At 42.6% G+C, this 19,944-nt stretch overlaps 1 protein-coding gene across 5 annotated transcripts in view; it reads right to left on the bottom strand.

Moving 5' to 3' along the window:
- SPTBN1 (spectrin beta, non-erythrocytic 1) overlaps positions 1-19,944 on the bottom strand; it is a 211,532-nt gene that overhangs the window by 110,241 nt on the left and 81,347 nt on the right. The window contains exon 1 of one of the 5 annotated variants that reach the window (XM_006122117.5): positions 2,460-3,002. The exons of the other annotated variants lie outside the window; for them this stretch is intronic. Within the exon in view, the coding sequence (XP_006122179.1) occupies positions 2,460-2,568 (109 nt within the window). The 5' untranslated portion in view covers positions 2,569-3,002. Of the gene's footprint in view, positions 1-2,459; positions 3,003-19,944 lie in introns of those variants that run through there. 5 annotated transcript variants of the gene reach the window in all.

Here is a 19,944-nt window from a genome sequence, read left to right as displayed (position 1 = left end):
TAGCCTGGCTGTATCTGCAGCTTTGTACTGGGCCTGGATACTTGCTCCATTTATACCCTAACATTTCCTATCAGGGGCTAGAGTGCACTAGATTTGAACAGAACCTTGTTAGGATCTAGTGCAGAAGGGCAGATCCAAGGCCAAAACAAAAACCCTTTAGGATTATTATGAAAAATCAGGGGAGGGAGGGGCCAGGTTCAGGGTGGGAGAGAGTTCAATGGAACTTATGTAGTACTGCTTCGGTTAGCAGGGCAGTGAGTCCCAACTCAGAACAGCTATAAAATGTGAGACTCCTGATAAAACCCCAAAATAAAACAAAAACAGCAAACCTTCAATTGTGCTGTTCCTTAGAGCCTGCAGGATACAACCATTATTATTTGCTTATGCATCTTTTGTGATGGGAAAGAACAAATATTATGCAAGTGTAATTCACAAAAGTATACTTCTTCAACTCACTGCTTTCCTGGCTTAGGCCAGAAGCATGAGAACTGCCACACTAGTGCACAGAACCCGCAATATTTTGAACTGAGTATATTATATAGCCAGCTTGGAGGAAAGCATCAGTTTAGCATGTTATATCAACTGCAAAATAATTTTTTTAAATATGTTCCATATAAAGAGCCTTTAAGAATGAGGAAAGATCATCAATGTTAGCAGTACTGTTCTGCCCCCACCTCCTCCTTTGCAACACAGTATTTGGTGTTATTGTTTGGCATTTCATGGAGTATTTAGTGCATGATTTAAGGCATTTCCTGTAGTTTAGTCCCACCCTGAACAAGATCAGTGTCAGCACTGTTTTTTCAAGCAACCCTCCCCTCTGCACCACGAATAAACAACCTTTTGTTATGAGCAGTCTGCTGTGAAACCCCTCCCTACACCTTGTGAAAAACTCTGGGTTTTTAACTGTCCATTCTTTAGAGGAAATTGCAATAAGGAGACTGTTACAGTGACTTGATTTCTGAAGTCAGCCTCTTTCAACAGGATGTAAACAGACATGGATTCCTGAAATGTTATAACTTAAAATGATAAAGCCTGTTTTGTTAGGACACCTAATTTAACCAGAAAAAGAAAGGCACGAGTCAGTGTATTTTCCCCTATTACACAAATTCAGCTGGCTCTTTTTTAAAGTAGTTACTGCAGTTCATGATTTGATAGATGAGTAAAGCTAAGATTTTTTATGTATTTGCTCATGTGTAAATTTAGATATTTGATTTTCAGGCTCTACCCACGGAATGTCTAGTTTGAAATGTCATTTTATCTCTTCAGATCCAGTTTGCAGTCATAACTGTGAGCTAACTTACAAAATAAACAAACTACTATGAATGAACTTTTTTCCCCCTCTTTAAGCCAACAAATAAAAATATTCTTTGTGCTAACCACAGTTCTTCCTCCCGCTCTGACAGGAACCACAGGACCACACTCGTGGCACAGAGAAGGGTAAAATAAGAAACATGTCCCAGTGGGGTTGAACTTCCCTGCACTTGGACTGCTCTGGGAATATTTACTAAGTCACATGGATCTGCAAAGTGAAGAAGATTTGGGGTTTGATTACGATTTTTTTCAAATCATATTTTTACAATATGAGCATTTCATTGGTCCCTGAGATATGCTAGACCCAGAAGAACATTAGAATTTGTACTGCCATATAGAATAGTGATAGAAATGTAGCCGTGTTAAAGTGCTACATTGTCCTGCATTTTGCTTCTACTGCCATATAAAGAGAGATGCTGAGCCTGTTTCTATTCCTTTACCCGGATAATAATCTGGATTTCCATTACAGCTCAGATTCTGCAATGCTTTCTATAGGGCACAAGAATGTTTCTAGGGGGGGAAAAAAACCCACTTTCCCAGTCTCACACGAAGTCGAAATTAAACAGGCATTAACATACACTCCCTTCCCTCCAAAAAGTAAGATAACTAAGTTGCAGAGAGAACAGGATTGTCATAATGCGTGAGTTTCCTTGTACTACAGATTCTGAGGATTTGCTATTTGAGCAAACATGCGCCTTGGAGAAGAGTGACCATTCTTGATTTGAAAATACCAGATTACATTTTACAAGGAGGTGCTGTGAGGAATCAGAAGTAGTTCCTGAACTGCTAACTGCACCATAGCTAAATTAAGATTCCATATTAAACACCATATTCACCATTATAATTTGCAGAGGGGTTTCGACCAAAAAGACCACTCCCTGCCTGCACCCACACTTTCCTATTGTTCTAAATGTTTGGCTCTCTTGTTATCTACAAAGCTGAACATGTCCACATGCAAGCCTTGTCTCACTGCAGTCCCAGATTAACAGAGGATTTACACTATTTCTTAAAAGAACACAAAGCTTTGCATTATAGCAGCACTCTTGGCCTCCGCATGTTACAGTAGCATCAGAACCAGCTCATGCTAATATGTTTACAGGCATCATATCATAGCAACACTTAAGAAAAAGGCATAGGCACAGGCTTACCTTGTAGCTGCTTGAATCTTCCTTCTAACTGATTATAGTTGTATGGCACCTGAGCGGCATAACCCGGGGACAATGGCCCTGGCATACTGGTTGATTTTTGTAATTCCATTTACAACTCAGTGATATGTCAAACTGCAGCATAAACCCCCCGCAGGTTCCTCCACCATACATGCAAGCAAATCCCTGCTTTCTCAGAAGGCTGGGGGGGGAGACGCCACCAGGGAAAATGCTCTAGCTGAACCTTAAGTAAATAACAGCTTCGGTTCAAAATCCAGTAGTGTAGGTTGATGGTAAGTTGCCAATAACACATTCAAACTTAAACCATCACGGTTTGTTTCTTTCTCCCCACTATACGGAGCCGCCAGTGCTTCAAGGTGGTTTAAGTTACAAGCCGAAGGCTATTGCAATTCAACTATGAAATAAAAGCAAGTTTCAGCTTCAAACCAAAGAAAAAGCAGCATGGAGCCATCCTCTGCCCTCCTTTCCAAAGCTTCCAGGAGCAGCAGCGCACACCTCAAACCTTTCTGCTGGTTTGTAATATAATCAGTAGCCACTCACTGTGTACTTAGTGGTGATGTCACTTGATTAGCATAAGGCATTGAAGAGGCAAGGAAGGCTGTACCAAGGGTAAGGGGGGAGGGTGCAGGGGAAGGGCTAAAAGGATCCTGAAACATTCAGCCAGCTTTTGCAATCCGAAGCACTCGATGGAATGTATACACTACAATCCCTTAAGTGAAAAGCTGAAAGCACGAATCTCCTCCTGGACTTTTTCAGAGCATCTAGGCTACTCTAGAGACAATGGTATCTTCCTAAACAAAGCTGGTGGAATTACAATCTTTTGTTAAGAGCCTCATGTAACGGAAAAGTCTCAGATTACTATCACTTGAAAAGGAGAGCACTCTTCTTCATTTATCTTCAAGACTGTTCACTTGAGAAAGCAATGCTGACCTACGAGAAGACCACTAGGCAAAGGCAACATTTAAAAATATGGACTGTGCTAGGGACAAATACCTTTCTAAAAATGCGATTTAAACCACAATTCCTTTCCATTCATTTTATTTTAACTGAAGATGCTAAACATCTTGATACCTCTTGAGTGTGGGTTTCTGCCTGCTCAGTTATATGTATTATTGTGTGACTAATGATTTTCCAAGATATGCATTGGGAGGAGAAAACAGGGTGTGTGCACATGTTTTGGGGAGGGAGAGTTAATGTAAATGAAGATGCCTTTCCTCTCTGATCCCTGATCCCTACTCCCTGACTGGAACCTTTTAACACTGCCATAATGAAAATCAACAACAGTAATGCGAGAAATATCAAAACTCAAATGCTCTTCAATTATATTAGACAACATGCTTCAGGTTTTTTTCTTCAGAAGCATCCTTCACAGTGCTTCCCTTTCAATAATATAAATTCACAGAGCTCAGTTCCAGTTTCAAATGCCCAGTATAGACTCTTCTTTGCCTTTTTTTTAAAAAAATGCTGATGTTTGCACAAGCATTTTCTCTTATTTCTCACATTTCCAAATTCCTTTCCATCTGAGTCAATGCTCCCTTCCCCTCCCACTCCAATTTCTTAATATTTCAAAATGTTGCCTTTGTTTGTCACTGCAATTTCACCATTTTTAGTCAAACAGTACTTGTGAAGACACTTTCTGTAGGAGTAACACAGTCTACTCACAGAGTACTGCAGCTCTCCTCCTACTCCTACTTATGAACAAATTCAAGATGTCCTATCAGAGATACCTGTGAACAAGTGTGCAAAGGAATTGATTCTGAACGGGTGCAGTACTGCTACTGACAAAAAGTGTGAAGGGGTTCAGCACCTCCCAGAAGAAACTCAAAGCAGGATTTCAAATATCCCCTTTCACATAGGACCAAAATTCCATTGATAGTTAAAAGCACTTGTGCACCTAGGCTCTTGACTACACTTGAAAGTTTTGCTGCATTTTAAGTACTCTGGCACAGATAAAACAGGAAAACACCCTTAATACTGCTGCAGTTATACTGATAAAAAATGTTAAAGCCTATCTGGTGATTTGGGTTCGCCAAAGGGAAACATAATTACCCTGGTTAATGTGCCTAATACCAGTAGAGCTGCACCCTTGCCAGTGTATTCATGTCTGTAAAACATTTTACTGTAGACCAAGCCTGAATCACTTAGGTGCTTCTGAAGATCCCACCTGCACTCTTCTGAGCACCATATGTGCTTGTGGCACTAATACTAGAATTGAAATGGACTACTCAACATTAGTAACTAAATAATAGCTATGTAAACTAATGTTAAGTGCAATCAAATATCATGTCCTAGGGCATTGTCTAGAAGGGTCAGGTAAGATTTTTCACCTCATTTGCAGCATTGCACAATGGCTGGGTGTAACTGTGTTTACACATGTGGGTGGATGTATAAAATCAGTGGGGACAGAAAGGGTTCAAGGAAATCTGCACATTCTTCTAAAACATCAGGTATTGGTCACTGCTGGAGGCAGGATACTCTTCTTGGTAGAACAAGGCTCTAATCCTAGCATGGCAAATCCATGTTCCTACTAAAACCTTCCCCTGATAATCTTTGTACAACCAGCTGTCTCTGAAATGCACAGAAAGCAACATGAAATCTACATAGTGCATTTGCAGCCTTCTGATCTCCAATAAGGGGAGGGGAAGTGTACTAAGCATACAAATTCCACAACAGGGCCATAATTAACAAGAATAATGTTTGGAATCGAAATGAGCTGAGCTGTGATGTTCAGGTATGGGTCTGAGCTTTCCCAAAGGTGAAGAGGGTTTGGATCTGATGTGCCAGTACATGCCCCTCTCTATCTTGCAGAATTATTTTTTGTAATTTTTCTCCTACAATGGTTAACCTTCTGGCTGTAAAGTCTGACCTGTGTAATATTGATATGAAAACCTTTTCCTACAGTAACAGGTAAAGCAGTGCACACACCTATGGGCATATCAACTCAGTTACATCAGTCCCACCCTTAGAAAAGTGTTGCTATGCAAGTCTAGATTATAACACTATAGCAGACACAATTAGTAACACAGCTGGCATATGCTTAAAATGAAAAAATATCTGAATAATATCACTAAAATAATACACTACTCAAACAAAATGCAAACTTTTAAACTTTGGATAGTCCCCTATGGGTCTGAATATTGAATTTGATAAATTTGAATTGATGAATATCTTAAGTCCTTGGAATAGACGTAGAAGGCACTGCAAGATTCTCTCTCAACTGTACTGTTCAATATTTAATAGGAATATGTCTGCAATACACCAAATGGAATTGCTACATAATTTTCGATGAAGGGCCCTGATGTCTTGTATTTATTTTGATGCTGGTAATCATGACCGTGATGTTAATAGAAATATCTCACACACTGAATTGTTTCTATTTATTAGTCTATTTATTATTTTTTTGCATAATTTAATGAAATAAATATAATTATTAAATACAAGGCACAAATTAACCATTTGTTATCAAGATCAAATATTAGTGTGAATTCAGATTGAATTTGGTTTTATATAATGATCTGAAGAATGGGGTAAACAGTGAGGCGGAAAAATTTGCAGATGTTATAAAACAGTTCAAGATAAGTCCAGAGCAGAGAGTGAAGAACAGGACTTTAACAGGGTTCAAAAAAGAACAAGGAAAATTCATGGAGGCTTGGTCCATCAATGGCTATTATTAGGGTGGGTAGTAATGGTGTCCCTAGCCTCTGTTTGTCAGAAGCTGGGAATGGGTGATGGAATGGATCACTCAATGGTTACCTGTTCTGTTCATTCCTTCTGGGTCATCTGGCATTGGCCACTGTCAGGAGACAGGATACTGGGCTAGATGGACCTTTGGTCTGACCTAGTATGGCCGTTCTTATGTTCATAATCCCCTACACCACTATATCTGAAAACCCAGCACAAAATATGAAGCAGTACTATAGAATGCCAGAAGCCATCTCATGGTTAAGGTTAAAGCCAGCTTCCTATTATGAACCTGGGACCAGATTCTGTTCCATCCCCCACTGCGTGAAAGGGAGCAAATACAGCAGATGTAGAGCTGGCAGGCTCTGTGCCACTCCACCACCCCACAAAGGGGTGTCGTGAGAACAGGAAGAAGCGTTGTGTTTGGACAATTTATTCAGTTGAGCTTCCTGTGTGCTGTGAATAAAACACAGTGGTAGACTAGGGAGGACATCTTGGTGCTTTTTTTCTGTGAATCTTGCCCCTACTGAAGTTGCCATCTAGTTTGCTCGCCATGTGGACAGCCTGTCTGATCTCTGAGTGATTAGATGTGACAGTTTTACATAATGATCAGATCAGCTACTTTGGGTGGCACTGATTACCAGGTAATGCTGACTCAGCTGCTGAATTATAATTTATGCTTTGCTGGGCTCAATGGGTTCATTTTAAAGGTTCCACTTTACACTTTGGTGATATTACAATGGAAAGAATAAAGCAAATGGGTTCTGTCTATTTTCCTGAAGCTCTCTACCAGATATAACAAGAGCTCTCACATACGGGAATCCTGCCAGTTCCCATTTTTGCTCTAGTAATATAAATCCTAATATGTTTATTTGCTATTGACTCCAGAACTAAGGTCAATCTAGTATTTAGTTTACTGCAGTTATGTGGCAATAGTCTGAAAGTATCACAAGGTTCTCATGTGCACCACACCCTTGGGATATTTTTCATTTTCAGACTTCTCTTCGGTTGTTCATTTTACTAGGCCAAGAAGCCTTATCAATATTAATTATGTGATATTTTATGGAGGAGTACAATTGTCATCATAATTAAGATTAAAGATATCCTCTGAGTATAGGCCCAACTTTAAAGCAATTCAAATTGAAATGAAATTTTACATCATATCTCATCATTGGTTAGAAATTTTTGGTAAGCTTGGGGCATATCACATGCTAAGATTCAGATATATAGCGTGGTTTTTTTTAAGATATTAACTAAGTTGCAGATTTTTCTCATACTTTTTTGGCTCAGCACCTGTCTGAAACAGAATGTATCATACTCATGCATCACCTGGATTCATGCTTTGTAAATTGCACATAGCGTGACTGGAGATTTATGACTAAAGCCTTTATGGGAGACAAAAAGGTCGGATATTGTAATAATGAGAAAGTGGAGACATCTCGGGGCAGGAGACTATCTGGGACAGAATAGGAGGACATACCCTGCATGGATTTCAAGATTAGCCAGTTTCTTCAGGCAATTTGTAAAGTCTTCCCAGACAGCTATACCTCAGAGAATTCTTAAACTTAAAAAAAAAAACTAAAGACATTTCTATCCAAAAAATGAGCTAAAGATGAACAAATGTATCACTTTCTTTGGCCAAAAACAAAAACTCCTTAGGAAAATTCTGTCATTTTCTCAAAAAACATAAAATTAACAAATCTGGAAAATCCAAGGGAAAGTTCCAGTTTATAACTCTCCTCCAAAAAGCATTTTGCTGCATGCACAATTAATATTTCAATCACACCTTTCAATCTGACTCTTTAGTGCCAGCCTGGGAACAACCAGTAACTCTAAACCCTAAAACAATTATAACCATCCATGATACAAAGTCATTAGGATTCAAATAAAATATTAACTTTTTCTGTGGACACTTATGAAGTTAGCTTTTCTAATGGATAGTTAAGGGACAAAGAGTTCAGGAAAAAATTTCTAGTTTTGACCATCCTTAAAAGATATTTATTTTCTATCACCCTGTATTTAAAGCCAGAGAGGCAATACAAAAGTTATCCTTAGCCGTTTTAAAATTATAAAATAAACTAGAAGAAGATGTACCCAGCATTGCTCTGATCCTTTAGGGCAGGGGGCTGGTGGTGTGGGGTATGCAGGAGTCAGAGCAGAGACTTGGGCATGTGGGGGGCTCAAGGTAGGGGACTGGAGGTGAAGGAGTCAGGGTTGGGGGTGAGGAGGGGCTCAGGGTTGGGGTGGAGAATGCATGAGTCAGGGCATGAGTTGGGGGGACCAGGGCAGGAATGGGGGACTAAGGGTAGAAATGTGGGGTATGCATGAGACAAGGCAGAAGTTTGGGAATTATGGGGGATTCAGGGCAGGATGTAGGAGTCAGGGGAGGAGGTTGGGAGGTGTGGGTAGGCTCAGGGCAGGGGTGGGGGTGCAGGAGTCAGGGCAGGGAGTAGGGGTGGCCAGTAGTTTCTCCCTAGGCCTCAGACAGTGAGGCCTCAGACAGTGGGGGGGGGGCACACTGGACAGCTGGCTGGTGGCTATTCCCTGGGGGTTGCCTGGGGCAATGGGGGTCGCGCTGCCCAGCTGGTTGGCAGCTCCTCCCCAGGACCAGCCTAAGGCTGTGGGAGCCATGTTGCACCCTGCTGGTTGATGGCATCTTCCCAGGGCTGGGACTCTGGTTGACCCCCTGTGATCATTCTGGGGTATAACTGTCCCCCCACGCTTGTAGTCACTGTGTTGTCATTCCTGAGTATAACTGTCCTTGCTATTAGAGCCCTCCCTTGCCCTTTGTTGAGAAACAATCAGATTCTAGTCACATCCCATTGTCGTGGCACAACCAGACCCTGACCTTGCTTAAAGTTACAATAAGAGAAAGCTGCACACCAAATTTGGTGGTTGTAGCTGTTACCATTTAAAAGGAATTCTTGAACAAACAGATTCACAGATGGAAGCACAGATAGACACACACACAGACAGAAACTCTCTCAACTATACAGTACATGCATTCTTTGCACTGTTGTGTTCTGAAATAGTGCAGTGAAACTATAACAATATGAAAGGTAATTCTCGTTGTGGAGAGAAGCAGTATGCAAGCTACAGCTTACAATAATTACAGACCTTCTAGTTAATCATCATCCCTGTCTTACCTTTTTACTAATATTTGCAGTTGTAAATTCTCTCGCACATAACTAACTAGAGAGAATCTGAAAGGTAAGAAAGGATGATTTATTAATCTAAAACGCCATCCAAGCCACATTACAGTTGCTACACCCCCAAAAAGGGCAAAGGTTGAACACACCCATGTTGTACAACAGCAAAAACTAAAGACTATAGGACACATTTTACTCTTCTTCAAAGCAGTGTAAATCTAGAATAACTCCACTAGCTTTACTCAAGTCACTCCAAGTTTAAACCAGCACAAATGAGATCAGAATCAGCACAAGAAAGAAGCAGCTGATTTTGCCACAGATAATGAAACTTGGAGTGCAGTATCTCAAAAATAACTATATGTGTTACATTTAACTATATATGTAACATTAAAACTTTAACTCTCCAGAGTTAGTTGTTTCCCTCCAATTTGTATCCAATACAGTGGAGAAGAGAAGGAAGAATCAAACACACAATATCATAAAAACTATACACTAACCTCAATTATCTGTCTGCTTCTGCAGTTATTAGCAATAATATATTGTAACCAATAAATTCATAAATTAATTTATAAAAATGTCATTTTCACATGTTTTCACACAATTCCTTAGCTCCTATTCTGATGTATCAGAAGAAAACAAAATAAATATGACATATTTGATGATGAAATTTTCCATTTATGGGAAGAATGTAAGTACTAATGTTTGACTTTTAGTTAATATAGACTAAATTAGACCAATAGACTAATATAGACCCATTCTCCCAACTAATTACCCTTAATCAGAGTTTGCTTTCTATAGAGCTTTGAAGTTTATTTTCTTTGTTTGTTTTGATTCAGCCATACAGTCTTGAGGCTTTTTTTCCTGGGTCAAATCAAACACTGTCCCAATGAACTCTAGTGTCTGAACTGAGACCATGGTTGACTTCTGTTTGTTTATCAACAGATCCTGTGCCTGGTGACACTGCCAAGTTTGACTTACGGTTAGCTGATTCCAGCTACGTATGTAACTGGGAGTTCCATACTTAAGCCGAGCTGCTGGGTTAGTGTAGAGCTAGCCTGAGTTTTAGATACAAAGCACACTGCCACCTTCAAGTGAACCTGCAAATTTCATGCGGTTTGATAATGAAGTTGGGGACAGAAGCTATACAAAACATTTGATAAACTTTTTGACAAATGTGGTCTCAGTATCAATTTTCCAATGAAATATTATCACCCACCTTGTCTCTCTAAAGAAATCAAGTCAGTTGCAACTGGTTTCAGATTCCCCTAAGAACAATTTGCACAGCTCCAGTATCAGTGGAAGAGTTGATGTTACCATTGTAGCAGAAAGTCCTTGTTAATGTTAGCAACAGAACACTTGCTGGCATCATTGGGAAAGGAAAGCTATATAAGTCACTGATTTTAAAAACACGGATGTTTTACAAATCTACTGAAATCCAATTGTGAGGTTGTTGGGTTTTTTAAATTTTATCACCTTTACTCTGTTGACTCAGGAAGGAAAGAAAACATCTCTGGAGTATTAGTGTCAATTATACAAGGAATACTGGGCATGGAAATGAACTGGACTTTGAAGCGTGGATCATAAGAAGATAGGAAAATGTCTATTTAGTGATGATAAGGTTATTTTCTTTGTTTTGTTGTTTGGTGCTTCTCTGTGCTAAGTCCATGTGCCCCCTCCCCTCCCCTGTACTTTAAGCTGTGTCCCAGGGATGCAATTTTCTTATGTTTTTAAATTGTTCTTTTCTCAGTTGCTTTAAAACACCTAACAAGCAGCTATGCTTTATCAAGTATATAATTTCATTTTGTTTAATAAAATCAACTTTTGAAGGTGATGATTTGATTCTTGTGTCCTGAAAGGTAAGGAGGTCTGTGTATGCATGTCTAAGACTGAAAGGTCAGCTATCAGAGTTGACAGTTTGTTTTCTCTTTTTTCCAAGCTCTCTTGTGGTAAAAGAGCTTGGGGGTACCCCTCGTGAAGAAGTTCCAAGTGCTTCTTCCTGGGTTCAAGAAGAAAGGGGTTTTTCACTTGGTGGTGGCAGCCTATTTCCCAAAGCCAGGAAATCTGTGATCTTGGGAAGCTTTTAAGCAGATGGCTATTAGAGACAAGGTATTTTAAGGTCTCTTGTGAGCCCCCCACCTTCCTTACTTGGAGTGCCAGAGTGAGGAACAGCCTTGACATATGGGGTATGTCTAGACTACATGGCTCCATCGACGGAGCCATGTAGATGAGTTTACGAGACATAGGAAAATGAAGCAGCGATTTAAATAATCGCCGCTTCATTTACATCAAAATGGCCTCCGTGCTGTGCTGATCAGCCGTTTGGCGGCACAGCGGGGCAGTCTGGATACACCGCGGTCGACAAGGGAAGCCTTTGTTGACCGCTCCGGTATGCCTCATGAACCTCCTAGCAGGGTCTCTTGGGAGATGTCTATGAACAGGGATGCCAAGGAAGGTTGGAGGAAGAGAAATAAACGGAAGTGTACAACTCTGAGAGGACCCACTGCTCTGACGTTACAGAAGCCCAGGCAGGGAGGAAAGGGAGCAGGCAATTAGAGAAAAACTGGGAAGCAGGATTATGGACACAGGTTGGAAGGTCACCCTGGAGCACATCCTCAAAATGCCTGCTTCCCACTCTGCTGGTTGCAGGTAGAGCTCAAATTAGCAGAGGATGTTGGCTGGTGGCTTTGGTGGCATGTATATCCCTTGAGCAATCTGATTGAGGCTGACTGCCCAACCTCTGGGACTGTGGCAGCTTAAACCACTTCCTTGCTGGCCCCAGGGTGTAGAGGTCCAGGGTCAACAGGATTGTCGTGAAGACCTTTAGGCCATGCAGTTTTGTATATATTCAAAGAACAGTGTAAGTCTATGAAATAGAAGTTCCTGGATTGACTGCTGAACCTCCACAGAAAGGCCTAAAAATTGCAACCAGGATGCTCTCCTCATGGAGATAATTGAAACTATGGTTCTAGCTGCAAGGTCTTCCCTTAGTGTGGCCACGCTATTTAAAAGTTATTATTTTGGGAGTTAATATTTCTAAATAAGTTATTTTGAAATAATTTCCTAGTGTAGACATGCTCTATGGTTCTAGCATCTATATTTAGGGTTGCTCAACAAAGAAGCCCTGCATTGCTAGGGAGTGTCCTACCAACTGTCAACTTGTTGCAAATGCATTGTCTCTATCTTCTATATTTCTCCAGTTCTCATCTCTTCTCATACTTCCTCCCGCTTTTTACCTTCTCACCATGAATTTCTTTTCCTCAGATTCTCATTCAGGGCACCTTAGTCTTACACCTTTCCATTTCCAAATTGTTCTGAAATGTGATTTGTCCTTTTCATATGTGTTCATTTTTTTTAATTGTATCCTTTCGTATATATGGTTGTGACTATTTTCTTCCACTATTTGATCTGAGGAAGTGGGTCTGGCCCACGAAAGCTCATCATCTAATAAACCATCTTGTTAGTCTTTAAAGTGCTACATAGTCCTGTATTTTGTTTCAGCTACACCAGACTAACACGGCTACATTTCTATCACCTTTCCAGGCTACTTCCTCACAGAAAATCCTCTGAGTCCCTCTTGGCTGTGGTCAGCGAGGCTAGGTCTAGACTGCAGGCTTCTTTTGGAAGAAGCTTTTCCGGAAGAGATCTTCCAAAAAAACTTCTTCCGAAAGAGAGAGTCCGCACTGCCAAAGCGCATCAAAAAAGCAATCTTCTTTTTCGAAAGATAGCGTCCACCCTGAATGGACACTATCTCGCATTTAAGCTGTGATTACTATGGATGGAGTGGCCACCAGGGCACCTGTGCTTTTTCTTCTTTCCTCTTCTTTCGAAAGGCTTCTTCCTCATAGGAAGAGGCTTACCATTGTCAGAAAAACATGTCTGTTCTTTTGATTTTTTTTTTCAAAAGAACACGATTGCAGTGTGGACATCAGTGAAATTTTTTTGGAAAAACCACTGTTTTTCCAAAAAAACCCTGTAATGTAGACATAGCCTGAGCTAATGGAGCAATTCTTTCATATTTCCAGATTCACTGCTTCCTCACTTGTTTTTCTCACTGATAGAGAGAATATGCATGAACACCGCAGAAGCAAATCTGGACAAGAAGAGACAAGCAGTGTTCATTCCCAGCAGAAGATGCTTAGCAGCACTGGCAGGTGCACGGGCCCTGCAGCATTCACAGCTTTTGGTGTGAAAGCAAAGGTGAAAAAACCCTCATTCAGCACTCAACCAGCTCAGTTAATAGCACAATAAATACTTCAACCTGACATGAAATTTCATATTTATATTGTGCCTCCCATCCTGAAGGATTCCAAAATACTTCACACAGACTGAATAGTCTAAATGTAGAGCGAGAGAAGGAGGACATTCCTGCTAAGGACAAAGGCAAACTGGAAGAGCCATGAGGTCTCTGAAGTCCATGCAGAGCCAAGAGCACTAGGGTTCATCAGTTTTAACAACAGAAGGGACCACACTGGGATCCCCTAGCCTGACCTGCTGCGTAACATGGAATAAAGAATTTCACCCCATTATTCTTCCACTTAAAGATTATTCTTCACTGCTATAAAGTGAACATGATTGAGTCCAATCAATTACAGTTAAGACTTGGTTTCAAGACTCCAAGTGATGATGAATTTCCCACTTTCCTTGCTAAGCTATCCCTACGTTTGATTACCCTCAGTATAGAAATTTACTCATTTGATTTTTGTTTTTCATTTTTCAGCCACTGGATCCTGTTATGCTTTTGTAAGGGCAATCTTATCTATCATTTGTCATCTAGCATAAATCTGCCTTGTGTTAGGTCTTAAAGGTCACAATCAAACTGCCTCTGAGTAGTCTCTTGAGTCTGACTGCAAGGTGTGTTTTCTATACCATTGTTGTAGCTCTTCTCTGAACCCACTTCAGAAAGACCAAAACAGAATAATTTTCTTGGCACTTTAGTTGATGCTGAAAAGTGAAGGCTGAGTCAAATGCGTGGTGTCAGGGGGGGGTCTCACTAATCTTTCTTTCTGAAGTTATTAGACATTAAGGAACATTTTAAGAAGTCCTGTGTATTGAATTGTACTCTGAAATAAGCTTTGCTGGACATTATTTATATAACAGGGGTATCCAAGCAACAAAAAGGAGAAACTCAAAGCATGTTGAGTTTTGGCTCCATAAATACAGACGCCTGGCTAGTTAGAAACTGAAAGACAAGAGAACATTTTCTTCTATATACAAAGAATTTGCAGAAGATTTCTCTTAAATTATTGGCTCATGGCTAGATTTTGAAATGCGCGTAGCCCTATGGGCCAAATTCATCCCTGATGGAAGTCAGTCTCTTTTTAAAATTCTACCATTATTGGTATGTGGACAACTATTAACAAGAAATCAGGTGACACCATTATTGGTGTGTGGACAACTATTAACAAGAAATCAGGTGACACCCCTTCCCAACCTACCATTATCCTCATGGAATGAGGAGTAACGGTAGTTCGGACTAGGAAGCCTGGTCCGAACTACCTAGTCCATGCCGCGTGTAGCCGCGCGGCACGGGGTTCAAATGAGCCAGGATTTAAAAATGGCGGCACCCGGCTTATGCAAATGAAGCCTGGGAAATTCAAATCCCGGGCTTCATTTGCAAGTGCGGTATGCCTACATTACCCTCCTAGTTCGAACTAGGAGGGTAGTGTAGACATACCCTTAGTCCCCATAAGAAAGCGAACCACCATGGGGTTAGTGAAAACTGATTGTCCCGATTTCCCAGGCTGAAATAGCTGTCAGGTGGACCCTAATGGATGAGAGAAAAAGGCCCTTTTGTTTGAAATCCAGCAAATAGTCCAGATAAGAGGGAAGTGGGAGCCAGAGAGGGAGCTAGGCAGCTTTCCTTGCACCAGCACAAGAACCTCTTCCACTTAACCAGGTAAGAGGCTCTAGTGGACAGCTTCCTACTTCCCAATAGCACCTCCCTAACTGCCTGTGGAGGAGCTATAGTTGGTTTAGCCATGGAGCTACCACGCCATGAGGTGTAGTGAAGGAAGTCCAGATGCAAAAGCCTGCCACCATTGGGTAAGTTCTGGTGAAGAGGTAGAGCTCTCAGAGCCTCCACTGGTAGATCCATCAGTGTTGTATGCCAATGCTGGCAGAGTTACAAAGGGGCCAGAAGATTACTCAATCTCTTTCCCTGCAAACTTTGAGGAAGCCCCTGTGACGGGCTATGCAGAAGTCCCAGAAGAGGAAAGCTTTGCAACAGAAGGCAAAGAATCCACCCTACTTGTCCATATAGATCATGGCAGTGATATTCTCTTTCAGAACTGGACAGAGCCACATGCTGTCACTTGCAGAGGGACATGGAAGGTCTGTCAGGCTGGATGAACTGCTTTGAGCTCCTTGACATTGATATGCAAAGGCACTTCATCTGCTGGCCTTATATGCACTAGGGATGTGAATGGGTAACCAGTTAACCAGGTACCCAATAAGCATCACAGGCCAGGGTAGTGCTTTACCGGGTAACGGTTAACCAGCACCCAGGAGTAGTAGCCCCCTGCTGGACCCACTGCATCACAGGCCAGGGTGGGAGCGGTAGTTCCATGCAGAGCCAGCAGCCAAGAGCAGCAGCCCTGCACAGGACTGTGAGCAGGAGTACCATGGGCTGGGGGCTGCTCCAGCCGGTCTGTCGTGGACCTCCGCCCACCTCCCCTTTAATCAGTTAAACATTAGGTTTAACCATTTAACTATTTAACCAAGTAAACAGGATTGTACAACCCTAGTGTGCACAGGTTGCACCCTCCACCCCAAGAATGACACATCCGTGACTACGGCCGATGAAGGCTGGGCTGGAGAGAAGGGGAAGCCCTCACAAACTACCTGAAGATTCAAGCACCATCGCAGGGAGCCGCGTGCTTGTGGCAGTACTGTGACTACAAGGTCCAAGCTGTCCTGACCATGGCAGTAAGTGGAGGCTAGCCATGGTTGCAGTTGTCTGAGCCTCAGTCTAGAATGCCTGGCTATGTAAGTGCAGACTGCCATGGGCCCCAGGAGACCCAGGCACCCCCTTGCAGTCACTGTGGGGTACCTCAAAGTGACTGAATAATCTGCATCATGGCCTTGAACCTGGATTCCGCCAGGAAAGCTCATGCTTGTGTTGAGTCTAGAACTGCTCCATAAACTCTATTCTCTGGGCTGGAATTAGAGCTGACTTCTCTAAATTGATGAGCAGTCTGGCTTTTCTGAAGTCCACGGTCTGTATTTTGCTGTTCTCCTTTTTTCCTTTGGTCAGGATCCTGAACTCAACCATCTCATGATCACTGCTGGCCAGCTTGCCACCCACATCTACTTCCCCTACCAATTCATCCCCGTTTGTGAGCAGCAGGTCAAGCTCAACATGGCCCCTGGTTGGTTCCTTCACCACTTGAACCAGGAAGTTGCAGGCCCATAGTCAGCAGTGCTGCTTCCAGCTGTTTTGCAGCATGTTCCTGTCTATAGGCTCTTTGGCTACCAAGCAGCTTAGAGTCCTTGTATAGGGAGTAGCCTCTTTCCACTGTTCTGTGTCTCTTGGGCATCACCGGATGATGTGGCTCTCCCTTTCAGTGTGGTGCCAGAGATTGCCGGTGCTGGGACTCTTTAGTCAAGTTCTTCCTTTGCACCATTTCCCACATCAACGGTGGAGCACTCCAAACTAATAAGCTCAGGCCTGGATGGTCCACTGCTGCGGGTTTTAGCATGGCTTTCATCACGAACTGCTTGAAAGCCTTGCAAATCCTGCAGCGCTCAGAATGATGTGTTATCCCAAGACACCTTAGGCAGAAGTCATGAGGATCAATGCTGAGCATTGGCTTATGGCAGACAATGCAAGCTTTAAACCCCTGAGCTTGCTGCATGCCCCGCAGCCTTCGACAGAAGACTATCCCGAGCACTCAAACTTGCTGTGAACTAATCTACCTACCAACTATTCTAACCTAACTATCTATGACTAATTGAACACTTGAATGAAATTATAGGGCTACGCTACACTGGCATGATTTTCCAAAAATGCTTTTAACGAAAACCTTTTCCGTTAAAAGCATTTTCGGAAAAGCGCGTCTAGATTGGCCACGGACGCTTTTCCACAAAAAAGCCCCAATTGCCATTTTCACGATCAGGGCTTTTTTGCGGAAAACAGTACTGTGCTGTCTACACTGGCCCTTTTGCGCAAAAGTCTTTCGGAAAAAGACTTTTGCCCAAACGGGAGCAGCATAGTATTTCCGGAAAAGCACTGACGATCTTACTTGAGATCGTCAGTGCTTTTCCGGAAATTCAAGCGGCCAGTGTAGACAGCTGGCAAGTTTTTCCGGAAAAGCAGCTGATTTTCCGGAAAAACTTGCCAGTCTAGACACAGCCCAGGAGTAAAGGGAGCACTTGCATGCAAGTAATTGCAGTTTCAATGCCACCAGGGACAGTGGGAGGAGAGGGGAGGAAGGGTCGACAGGATTATTTATTGAATACCATAAAGGCACCACTCCAGGCTCTACAGATAACCCAACGGAAGATAGTAAGAGAAAAAGTGCCTGATGTCTGTGCACACAGCGTTCACACACACCTGATTGGATTTAACGTGAACAAGCACTTGAAGAACTATTTTTATAGGTGGGGGCTGCTGAGAACCATTGAAACATACTGTGAACCCTGTATATAATGGAAACCAGTTCAAGGGACAGGATGGGGCAGCACCTCCAGCACGCCCGGTTCCAGCACCTATGCACTAGCATCCATCTTGTCCTCTGTAACAGATTTCGCATTTATCATGAGCACTTTTCCTTTTTTCTTGTGCATCTTGGTGCCCAGAAGTATTTTAGTTCCCTGCATAAATAATATCTGGCCTTCTTTACTGCTTTTAAGAGCCTGTCTCTACTCCACGGATGCAGAAAGCTACAGCCCATTTAACTTAGCAATACAGGCAGCCAAAAGCACATCTCCATAGTGCTCTACTCTCTTCAGATGCCCTTGTGATAAGCAGTTGATGAAAACAAAGACAGACAGGACAGAGCTGTACTGCACCAATCAGGGAGTCCAATGGCACCGTTCTTTTCTCACTTACAGCAATGTAAATCAAGAATCACTCCACTGAAATTAATGCAGTTACCATGAGAAACATTGTGTAAGAAAATCGAATCAGCTCCATAGGCTCACTGACTTTTCTGTTACCTCATGGGAATTTCATATGAAAAAAAAATCATCATAATCATCCACGTTTATACTCAGTTTCCAGCAGCTTCCAGCCTCCTTTCCATTGTGCAAAGATGGCTCTCTGTCACCTAACTGATGAGCTTTTCAGTTTCCAGCTTTTCCTTTGCTTTCTCCGATGCGCTACACTTACTTTTGAAAAGTTTCCATTTGGCTAAACCAACAAGTTTAGAGACCACTCTGTCCTCAGCTGAATCATAGGAGTATGCAGTTCATCCCTCTCTGTGCTTAAAGACTGATGCATGCATGGAGCTTTCTCTGTGACACTAAGTGGGGGAAATATGGTGCCTGCCCTCCAGGCCTAGAGCTCAATATACAAGAATTAACTGTCTCAGCTCCTGGGAAGATATTGTGTTCTCCCTTATCCATTTCTTAGAAGCTATTGCCAGCCTCAGTAGAGCTTAATTGGATGCATAAAATGGTCATGGTTTTCAGAGTTTCCGGCACATGCTGCCAGCAACTGCTCACAGTCTGTATTACTCCCAAGATGCAGAACCAAGATGCAGAATGAGTCTATTCTGACAGTTGCACTTGTCATACCGTGGCAATCTGTGTGCTGTTTGCAAAGTTATTAACTTGCCATCAAACAATCAGGTTCCTTAACTAACACATCACAGCATTTGATAATTTTAATTACTACACGTAGGACCTCCCTGGTCCGGCACCCTTGGGAGCTGAGCAGTCCCAAACCATAGAGTTTTCTGGAGCAGAGGAAGTCAAGGCTCCTCTCCCTGCTTTCAGCCATGCTCCCCTGCCAGCCCTGCTGCACCCATCCCTGCCAGGGCTGCATTCCTGTCTGGGGATGGGGCTGTGATCCAGGCCCCACATCTCTGGCCTGGCTAGGGCTGCACTTCTCGCTGTGCTGAACCCGGCTGGGGTTGCACTCATTACTGTGCTGTGCCGGCTATGGCCGGGGCTGCACTCGTGGGAGCCACTGGTGCTGCTGCCTCCAGCCTGGTTGGGGCTAAACTCACTGCTGTACCAGCTTGGCCAGGGCTACGCTCTCAGGCGCTGGCCCCACTGCCTGCAACCCCACTGGGGCTGCACTCCCCATCAACAGCCCCAGCTGGGGCTCTGCTCTCCACACCAGCCTGCTCTTACATTACACCTGCACCTACTGAGACTACGTCTAAACTGCAGGCTTCTTACGCAAGAAGCCTTTTGCACAAGAGTTTTTGTGTAAAAACTTCTTGCACAAGAGCACGTCCACACCTCAAAGTGCATCGCAAAAGTGATGTGCTTTTGCACAAGAGAGCATCCACACTGCTGGACACTCTTGCGCAAGAAAGCTCTGATTGCCATTCATGGTATGTCTACACTTGCACCCTCTTTCGAGAGAGGGATGCAAATGAAGACATTCGAAATTGCAAATTAAGCCTGGGATTTAAATATCCTGCACTTCATTTGCAATTTCGAATGTCTTCATTTGCATCCCTCTCTCG

Source organism: Pelodiscus sinensis, chromosome 3 (assembly GCF_052426305.1).
Source record: "Pelodiscus sinensis isolate ZL-2025 chromosome 3, ASM5242630v1, whole genome shotgun sequence".
Classification (NCBI taxonomy): domain Eukaryota; kingdom Metazoa; phylum Chordata; order Testudines; family Trionychidae; genus Pelodiscus; species Pelodiscus sinensis.
The sequence above is the reverse complement of the archived record's forward strand: the minus strand, read 5'-3'. Positions and strand labels throughout refer to the sequence as shown.